At 30.5% G+C, this 10,406-nt stretch overlaps 3 protein-coding genes across 5 annotated transcripts in view; 1 reads left to right on the top strand and 2 right to left on the bottom strand.

The window, feature by feature from the left end:
* The window catches only part of Trpm (transient receptor potential cation channel, subfamily M), a 63,853-nt gene that overhangs the window by 43,225 nt on the left and 10,222 nt on the right, over positions 1 to 10,406 (bottom strand). The gene's annotated exons all lie outside the window — the stretch shown is intronic.
* LOC140668006 (uncharacterized) lies at positions 460 to 5,877 on the top strand. Its single transcript, XM_072896516.1, has 14 exons — positions 460 to 597; positions 703 to 889; positions 956 to 1,212; positions 1,301 to 1,459; positions 1,612 to 1,761; positions 1,845 to 2,012; positions 2,198 to 2,379; positions 3,797 to 4,023; positions 4,154 to 4,296; positions 4,370 to 4,570; positions 4,738 to 4,863; positions 5,026 to 5,180; positions 5,351 to 5,537; positions 5,648 to 5,877. Exons 1-14 carry the CDS (start codon positions 561 to 563, stop codon positions 5,785 to 5,787), a joined length of 2,319 nt encoding a protein of 772 aa, XP_072752617.1. The 5' UTR covers positions 460 to 560; the 3' UTR covers positions 5,788 to 5,877.
* Nup133 (nuclear pore complex protein Nup133) lies at positions 5,859 to 10,402 on the bottom strand. 3 transcript variants are annotated; one of them, XM_072896512.1, is made up of 5 exons: positions 9,937 to 10,402; positions 9,318 to 9,657; positions 6,327 to 9,165; positions 6,033 to 6,182; positions 5,859 to 5,875 (listed from the first exon to the last, which is right to left on the bottom strand). In XM_072896512.1, the coding sequence occupies exons 1-4, from the start codon at positions 10,029 to 10,031 to the stop codon at positions 6,049 to 6,051; spliced, it is 3,408 nt and encodes a 1,135-aa protein (XP_072752613.1). In that variant the 5' UTR covers positions 10,032 to 10,402; the 3' UTR covers positions 5,859 to 5,875; positions 6,033 to 6,048. The 3 variants fall into 3 exon arrangements, with proteins under 3 accessions (XP_072752613.1, XP_072752614.1, XP_072752612.1); XM_072896513.1 differs by lacking the exon at positions 5,859 to 5,875 and having other exon boundaries at positions 5,946 to 6,182; positions 9,937 to 10,034; positions 10,114 to 10,402; XM_072896511.1 differs by lacking the exon at positions 5,859 to 5,875 and having other exon boundaries at positions 5,947 to 6,182.

The raw sequence follows: 10,406 nt of genomic DNA, 5'->3' as shown, positions 1-10,406 counted from the left end.
TAAGATACGGTACGTTATGAGTAATTTGCTCCCACTCTCATTTGTAAAAATAATCATTATTAGAGAAATTCTTTATTAGAAAATTATTTGATAAATATATATATTATAAGATTGATCATTAATTATTATAAAACCAACATAAAACTATTTTATATGTTTATTCAAACGTATATATATACGTTATCTCGATATATATATATATATATATATATATATATATCTGTAAAATCAGAGATTAGAAAATTATTTGTTCATGAAAAAGTATGATATATATTTAGATAATATTAAACATATATTTTATTTTCAAAGATACAATAGGGTGTATGTATATATAAAAATATTTTTATTTAAAATATATAAAAGCATTTATAAAAAATGTATAGATTGCGCGTAGTCAGTTATCTTATCAGTATTGAAGTAGAACATATAATCTTACTATATCTTCATAATGTGTGAATCATTGGATAGTATACGAGTCAGGTGTAGTGAAACGTTAAGCGTTATATTTTATATTTTATAGTTTATATTTGCAATGCAAGCAGCAATATTTTATTATTAAGATGGATTTTTTCATAACTTTACTAATAATATATTATGGTATAACAATAAAGCATTAATAATAACATATATGTTGTTCACAAAAATGTGTTGACGATATAAGTTGACTATATGTATGTGCATTATATTCGTTACGTTTTCCAGGAATACATTTGACAGAATCTCAATTTAGAATACCAGATGAATTTAAGGAATGTTATGTGAATAATAACATACAAGATTTTCATCTTCCTATGAACATACGTGTATTATTAGATATCATTCGTAAAGCAGAGAAATATTCTTATACTACAATGGATATAAAAACAATGTCATCTTCTTTAATGCACAGGTACGTACAAATTTTAATATTTATAAAATTTTAAATTTAATTTTTTTCTTTTTGTCCATACATTAGATTTAAATTTGACGGCATCGAACACTATAAAGATGTACAGGCAAAGAATGGAATATTTCCCTTTGGATTTGGAAGAAAAAATATTAAATACAAACTAATAAAAGAAATGGTTCCAGGAAAACCACAATTATTTCCATTTAATGCACTTACAGAAATAGAACGATGCACTTTACACCGAGCTATTTCAAATACAATAATGAAAGAAAGTTTACAGGGCACGAGTATATTATGTCAAGAAATCGGTCAAAAATTGACAGGTAAATATTTTTTATTCACACACAAATTCATATTTATTGTAGAAAATATTTAAAATTAAAATAAATTGTACAACTATATGCCATATAGATAGAAGTTTATTTGCTGATCTTGAATGTCCAAAAGAATACGGAGTAATTCTTACACCATATGGAACTATTGCTCCAGGTGTTATTATAGCGGTGATCGCTGCTTCTCTTCAACATCAGACTGTTGAATTAAATCAAACAATTAATATGATGATATCTGGTATTGTATCCATAACTGTTGTAATAGAATAAATCTTTAAAAAATTTATATCCCTTGTTGTGTAATAAATCACAGAAAATATAAAAATTTTAAATATATTAATTACGTATATGTTTAAAAACACATAATTATGCATAATCTTGTTTTCACAGAAAGAATTAGTACGGATGATGTGAATCATCTTGAAGAAGTTGACTTTATTGTGCCAAGAAATGAAATGATTCATAATAGATCAATGTCATATCTTCTTTTGCTTAATTCGACTATAAAATTAGACAACATATGGCTAGCAACAATTGCAGGTAGGCAATATTTCAAGTAACGGAGATCTATTATTTTTTTATTTTGAAGTAAAAATTATAAAATAGGACATTATTTTTTTTAGGTGACTTAGCGGAAATGGTAGTATATCAAGGACCTATATTAAATTCTGATATGGAACTTGGAGCTACCGGATTTTGGAATAATACTATGCGTCCTAATGTTTATTACTTAAATAATAAAAATGGCTACTTTGATTCCACTCGTGCTGAAATAGTCGGTGACATTGATGGTAAAAATATCTGTAACTTTTCTGATACTTTAGCTCTCTCTTATTGATTATTATGTTTATATATGTTATCGACATCTAAAAAACTCTATTATATTGTTAGTTTGTAATATATAACAATTTGTGCAATATAAGAGCGTATATACACAAATACACACACACAGATTACATTTTTTTCCTATTCATAGGTCTCATCATAGCGAATAAGATACAAACCTGGGTGGATGACTTTAACAGTCTTCGTTTGAGTCAAATTCTTGATATGTATTATTCGAATGAAGGTATAACTCTATTTAATGAAAATATTAAAGTTTGTGATAGGAGGAGGGCTTTCTCGTATGCTGTACCAAAGACACTTTTGAATGAACAGGTCTTGTAACATTATGTAATAGAAATGTGTGTGTGTGTGTGTGTGTGTGTGTGTGTGTTGTGTGTGTGTGGAAAATTAATATAAATCAATATATAAGGTGTTTCAGACCACCCGTTTTATTTTGAAAAGGAGTGATGCTAAGAAGTTGAAAAAGACATATTTATTATCAAAGCCTATCTGAAGTTTTTGATAGTGATACTTTCAGTTTTGGAAACTCCTCGGAAATACCGGAAACGAGGGACAACTCAAAAATTTTAAATTGCAGCATGGGGCAACACGAATATCGTTGGATAGAGTTTAAAAAAAAAAGTTTTATTTAAAAAACAATTTGATATCTTTTATTGTTATCAAGAAATAAACAAAAACATTTGTATAATTATTGTGACGCTCGGAAATGATCAAAAATTAGAAATGTTCAAAATGCCTGCCACCTTGATGGAGACACCTTTCCATCCTCCGTCTCATGCTGTTAATCGCCCTCAAGACTTCTACAGAAATAAAAGCTGGTTAATTGTGCGTCTTGCAATTAATGAGAAATGCGCCGAACAATCACCTTGTTGAAACCACATGACAAATCATCCGTGTTTATGTTTGGTCTGTGATTTGTATCACGAGTTTGATTTATATTTATGTTTGGCTCGTAATCCGTACTAAAATATCGATATTTTAAGATAATTTAAAAGTTCGAACGTTACAATCATTGCAAGCGTTTTGTAATTATTTCTCTCTAATGCTAAATGATATCAAATTTTATTTGAAACCAAAATTGTTTCTTTTTAAAAGCTCTATCCAACGAAACCCATGCTGCTCCATGTTGTCTAATTTAAAATTTTTGAGTTGCCCCTCGTTTCCAGGGGATTCCCAAAACTGAAAATACTATAATCAAAAACTTCAGATAGGTTTTCATGATAAATATGTCTTTTCCAACTTCTTACCCGGTAAAAAATTTCTTATATATAATTATATATAACAATATAAAAGTATATAGAAATATATAAAATTCTGTATAAGTTATGTATAGTTATGTATAGTATGCATAATTTTGTATTATCGTTGACTGACATCTAGCCAACATTAATATAAAATTATATATAATTATACAATAAGTCATATATTATTATATATAATTAAACATAACTTATATAAAATTTTATATATTTCTATATAATTTTATATGGTCATATATCATATATGATTATACATAATAAATTTTCTACCGGGTAGCAGCACTCCTTTTCAAAATAAAATAGGTAGACGAGTGGTCTGAAACACCCTGTAGATTTATATATTATTATAAATATTATCATATTTTATATAATGTAAGTATAAACTTTAAATTAATATACTATAATGTAATGTAAAAAACAGTTAAGTTAATATAAATTATAGATCATATGAATATATTTATTTATAACAGACGTATGCTGCATCATATCTCTTGACCCATCGTAATGGAATTATGTTCAAATCTGCAGAAGCTCTTAAACAATTGGTTGGTTATGCAGTTACAAAATTTCATATTTATGCGAATGAACATTTCTTGCCAGAATTATTTTGCCGAAATGGTAAACATTATCCACAAGTGGAAGCATTAATCGTATTCGATGGTTCTTGGACTGAGGAATATACAATGAATTTTATTGCGTAAGTCGAAATCAAATCAGACTTTTCATCAATGTGTATATAAATTTTAAAACATGCATTGAAAATTATTATATGAATATTAATTAATTAACCAACAGCTCAATTTTTATTTATACTCCGTTCTTATCAGAACATTAATAGATGATTTAGATATATCAATGTATGGCTCAAAAATGGGAATTTTGCATGCTACATCAGGACAATGGTTACTTAATGTGACAAATAGTCCTAGTCTTGCCTATCAAGCTTTATCTAATTTTACAAAAATTTCATGTGAGTTTTATTTGATAGATATATTGCGTTCATCAATTTATAGGATTAATATTATAAATATTTACATATATAGGGCCCACGCAATTAGATTTCATTGCAATATTGCATGCAGTATTTAATTACTTGAATGAAACTTGGCAGATAAAATGGCAGCAACATACAATAGGAAATCTTGGTCAAGTGATTCTCATATTGGCTTCATTAACTCAGATTGTAGAAACGGAACAACAGACAATTTTCAAACTATTACGAGAAATTAAGCATCTTTATCCTGGTAATAAAACATCTACAATCTTTTCAGCTGTATCTTTCTACTGCTTATTTTTTTTGTACGTGCAAAGAAATAAATGCGCGTTTTTATTATGTTTTGAAAAAAATAAATAAAAGAATATAAAAAATAATTTATAAGTATATATATGTCATATGGGTATATAATTACAGATCTGCATTTTTTATATTATGTATCAGAACAAAATTCTCATTTTTTTCAACCATTTATACTGTCAGAGGAAGATCATTTAATAGTTGGCCCTAATGTTGATGCTATTGTGCAATATTTATCAAAGAGTAAGTATCGCAGCATAATTTATCAAATGAATATTAAACATATTTGTACAGAGATATATAAAACAAATATATAAAACTGCACATATATACATATATATAATTTACAGATAATTTATGACCATATATTTATATGTGTAATAAATGTTTCTCACTTTATTTTAGTACCACGAATTTTGAGACCGGCGGTAGTTACGTCGAAATTTGCAAATGAGTCGTCAGAACTTAAAGATGAAATAGAGGACTATATAAGTCCTTCAAAATCAATTACATATATATTGCATCCACAAAACATACTTAATATACAAATGACAATTACAGTTAGTATTTAAAAAAAAAATCGTGTGTCTTAAAAAGAAAAATTAAGATTTTTTCTATTGTGAGAAATATATTAAGAATGTTTATTTTTAACTTAATTGATTAATTAATGAGATATAATCTGTTGATTAGTTGTTAAAATTGTATGTGCTTTTATTAATATTTATGCTAGATTCACAACTTTGGATATGGAATGATAAAAGCTTGTTCTTGGAATCGATTTGATGAAGATGTGGTATGTCAGCAAATTGATATACACAAAGAGATTAGTATAATTAAAGACTTTAAATGCAACAATTCACGGTGTCCTTACATATACCTTCGTATACAAAATGCCAGTTCCTTTAATAAATGTGCAGGTAACGTTCTCCATATTCTTTCATAATAAAAATCTATATTTTCTTTATATTATGCATAAATTTTTTAGATTTTTATGTTTATGTATATTTTATCTCATTTTGCATTCCAGAAATTGAATGTAGATCACCAAATGATATAAGATATATCATAAGAATGCAAAATACATATTATGAAAACTCAGCAAGAGGAGATTTATTTATAAATGTATTTATAATATTTTATTTACAACTAATTGTATTTTACATGTAAGGATTTGCTCTCGTAATAAATTTAAAACAACCTAAAGTATCAAATTATATTGTATTTCATAAATGCAATTTTATAACTTATATAGAACCTAAATAAAAAAATAAAATTGACATTAATATAAATAATTATGAATAAATTTAATGAGAAATTTTAATATATATCACATAATACTGCTTCACTATTTTATATTGTGTAACAATTTTTCTTTATTAAATAAAATATACAAATTATTGTATCGTACTTACACTGATATTGATCTCATTAATAGTTTCGATAAGCGTATTCATATATCAATTTTATGAGAAACTTAAAGTTATTCGATGAAGCAAGTTCTCCGAGTTCTGGTTCTTTCAGAAGCATATCAATATATGGTAAAAATTCATCTGCTTTCCCACCTATATAATAAAAATGCATACACATAAATATTGTTTATAAAACTTTTGCCACTCTATAAAAGACCTCATACATTTTGTGTGGAAATGCAGTCCCGTATTTCCATACAAATGTCCTTTGTATACATATATGTATATCGTGCTTACCCATAAAATATGCAAGATCCATTAATTTGAAAAATAATGTCTCTTGAACTTGTTGCTCAGGATTTTTCTCTATGTTGTCCCATTGATTTCGTCGAGCCGCACGCGCCCAAATTTGTAATCTCATGGACGATTTATCCTCTTCGTGTTCCACGTAATCAAGTAAATCGAGAGCCTTCTTAAAATCATATTCATTGGCTATGACATTGTCGTTCGAAGTATATAACATAATTAATTCCCTTGGTGTGAGTACTCGTAGATTTTTAATGTCGTAACCGTACATAGTAAGTACTTGCGCCGGCAGATCTTCTTGATAAGCTATAAGCGTCAACTCACTGTCAATAGTTTTCACGCAATCTGCTATTTTATCTTCCAGTTCGTCCGACGCGAGTAGAGCCAACTTGGCTAACGAAAGCATCGACTTTTTACGAACGACCAGCTCGTATTCTTGAGCTGCCAAGGTAAGAAGTGTATTAGCAGCGACTTGCAATTCGTCAGTTAATGCCGCTTGCACCCAGGACAAAGTGGGATGTTCCGACAGCTTCTCCGTCAATTCTGCGGTACCTCCTCGTCTGCATCTTTCGATCAATTGTCCTTGACGTCCGTCTTTGACATACCAGGAAAATAAGAATCCAGCAAAATCTTGTGCTGCGAACTTTTCTACATAGCCATCCAATCGACTTTTGTTGTCAGTCAATTCACAAATTTGCACAAGTGAAGGAAAATCGCAATATTTTTCAGCTAGCATAGCGGCATTATCGTATTGCTCCTCCTTAATCAGCGGTTGTATCAGATTAGCGCGTTCTGTTTCGTATTGTTTTAAAAGTATCTCGAATTTTTCTGTACCACGAATACTTTCCAAATGACACTTTCTTCCGTCTAATATTAAATCAATTAGGCTAACTAATTGCTCGTATAACTCATTTTTAATAGTGGAATCGCTAGTTCCCGTTATACCATATTTAACAGTGATGCTTTGCATTGTATTAAGACAATTCCTCAAGCCATTTTTACCCGGCGCCGCCGTCCAGGGAAGATATTCAGTTATTTCATTTAAGAATTTCGTAGGAACAAAGCGTTCAGCGTTATACTGACGATATTTCACTACTTCATATAATACAGCCAATAAAATAGCGTTAACTTGCACGATGTACTGTCCAACTTGTTGCAAGGGTCTCTCGGATTGTGTAATCTCGCATGCGTTTTCCACTATAGTCGGCAGGAATAAATGTACCGTGCTTACTTCACGGTAGAATACATCACGTGCTGTAAGTTCATCAGACACATGAGCCTCCTTTTGATTCAAAGTCTGTTCTATAACCGCGTCTATAATTTCAGCATATCTATTTTGTAAATTGTATAGAGTCAATGCCGCGACTATCTTCTCCGCGTATTCACCGAGTATATGAGAGGTGGACATGATAGTTCCTCTGCACGTGACTGCGCAGAACCTACTCCATAAATTGTGCTCTTTTAAAAATACATTGAAAAGATCCAACGCCATTTGTTTTCCCTCCAATTGATGAGGTATTTGCATAGAGATGACTGCGTTTATTGTCATCGATAGGTCCTTATTATGGCTCCATCTCGGATCATTCGCCGGATAATCATCGATCAAATCCTTGGCAACTTTTAAAACAAGCGTATCGAGGGTAACGTCGATGTCCATCACCGGATCTTCTTGTAGAGGAAAAAGTTGAGAGAGAATCTCTTTGCATTGCATCTTATTTTGTCGCAGACTTAGAAGAAACGCAGCACGCAATTGTGTAGCCGCGTCGGAACTGCAGTACATATCTTGAAGTTCATCATTACTTATGAGAGTGGAAAAGTTCTGTGCTGTTTGATTTATTTTGTAAGTGTAATCCATACTCATATTCGTAGCATCTGTATATCCTGGATTAAAATCTTGCAGCGCAAAATCCACTGGTGTAATAGAGACGAAGCCAACACTTTTTGTAAATAATACTGGAGTCGCCGAGCATATAGCACCACCCAGTATACTGTCCTCGCTACCTCTCACTAATTCTATTTTATCCTGCTCGACCTCGGATGCGGTATTAATTACAAGTACATCGTGTTGATTGTATATAATTGCCTCCCAGCTGCATAGTACAAAATGATAAGACACCAATATCGACTCTATATCATCGTGATAAAATAATAGCGGACCAATTTTAATTGGTATAAACCATTTGAATGAATTTGACAATGTTGTGTCAGTTAGAGGTAATAATCCAAGCGCAAAATGAATTTGGACGGATATATCAGTGCAAGCTGCCATTAAAAGGACTATCCCTTCCTCGCATGTTTGCATATCAATGAACCATGTGTTCATACTTTGAGGACTCGATTCCCAAATTTTTCTCTGAAATGCCTGCTGAACGATATGAGTAATATCTTCATCGAATTCCATTTTTTCTTGTTCGTTAGAAGAAAAATACCAATATTGCAAGGAAGATCCGGCAAGGATGAGGACTCTAGAGCCTCCTTCGTCCAACGGCGTACATGTAACCTTCACCAATTTTGTTTCCGCAACAGGCGATTGTGGTATCGCACCAAAAATGAGGGAGGTCATTCTACGACCTATACCACCAAACCATCCTTGACTAGTTCGAAGTACTTGGCATACGATATTGTTTTTTCCATTGCTGTATTGCGGCTGTAATAATGCCACTGTGCATGTAGTTGTAGCTAAAATGCACCCATGACCTGGTACATGTATAAGGCAATCTACTTCTTGACCTGCAAGTTCAGCACTGGTTTCTACAGAAGAGCCCTCATGTGCTATACTAGCCCAGAAACGTACTACTCCTTCTGGCGATACTGCCATGCAGCTAGGTACCTATTGAATAAAAAACATATGTAATATATGTACATATATTTTTTACAAAAATGTTCCATTCTTTGTTCAATTATACTTTTGCAAAATATATCAATATATTAAGAATATATATTCTAAAGTTTACTTGTAGAAATTTAATCTTTGTTAAGTACCTGTTGGTTAGGTGGTACCCAAACTGCTATACAATTCGCTTTATGAGCCAAATCACTTTGTGGCAACAATAGTTCACGACATTGTGTCTTGAAGGTTCTTCTTTGTTTAGGATCATGAATATTAGCTTTACATTGCCATACAAGTAATTTGCGGCCATATACAAGCCAAGCCCAACCATCTGCAGATACATTTACACTAACAGTTGTATTCCGATCTACAAATGTTAAAGCTTCAGTAACTAAGACTGGCAGTGGAGAGCCAAAGCTTTCTACTGTATGGCTTTGTGTTCTGCATATTACTTGTACAGATTGATTTGTACGCCCAGATATGCTTGTTGAACTAAAATCAAATACAATTATGAATAATGCTAGTATTTTAAGATAAAATAATATCAATAATTATATATATATATATATATATATATGTAATAATTATATATATATATGTATATATATATATATATATATAAAATAATATAAGAATTTAATTTTATAAATCAAAAGTTTAATAAAAAAAAATATTTTTTCTCTTAAAATAATTTTTATTGTACTATTATATTTTTATAAAGAAACATGACAATATAACTATATATAACAGTAATATATAAAAAAAACTTACGAACTATTTTTCTTTAATGACTGAACTATCGATATTCGTTTCCTAGGAGAGGATAACATCCTTCCTAATGAACTTCCCACGTTGGTACGATCCATTTTCTTAAATTCGTGATAAAAAGATTATTTTAACTTCACTTTAAAGATCAGTAATCGGTAAAGAGTGACGAGAAAAGTTTACCCGGCAAACTTCTGTTTTCTGTTCGAGTTTCGGGCAGTGTTGTTCTCATAGACTTCTATACTATAACTAGACTGCTAACTCCGGCAAAATATGACAGTCACGCTGATTGGTTGAATTTAAAGCAATGACTGCGTTCAGCAGAGAAAGCAAATCAGTGAGCGTTTAGTGATTCTTTATTGTGATTGGTTTTTGCACTTAGATCCAATGAGACATCCGACTTACGACAGCTATTGTGGAATCACCCTTATAGGGCTTCACTGCCGGCAACAGTAATAAATAAAGACAACTTAACA

The sequence above is a fragment of the Anoplolepis gracilipes genome, chromosome 7 (assembly GCF_047496725.1).
Source record: "Anoplolepis gracilipes chromosome 7, ASM4749672v1, whole genome shotgun sequence".
Lineage (NCBI taxonomy): Eukaryota > Metazoa > Arthropoda > Insecta > Hymenoptera > Formicidae > Anoplolepis > Anoplolepis gracilipes.
Note: the sequence above shows the minus strand (reverse complement) of the source record. Positions and strands in the feature narration are given on the sequence as shown.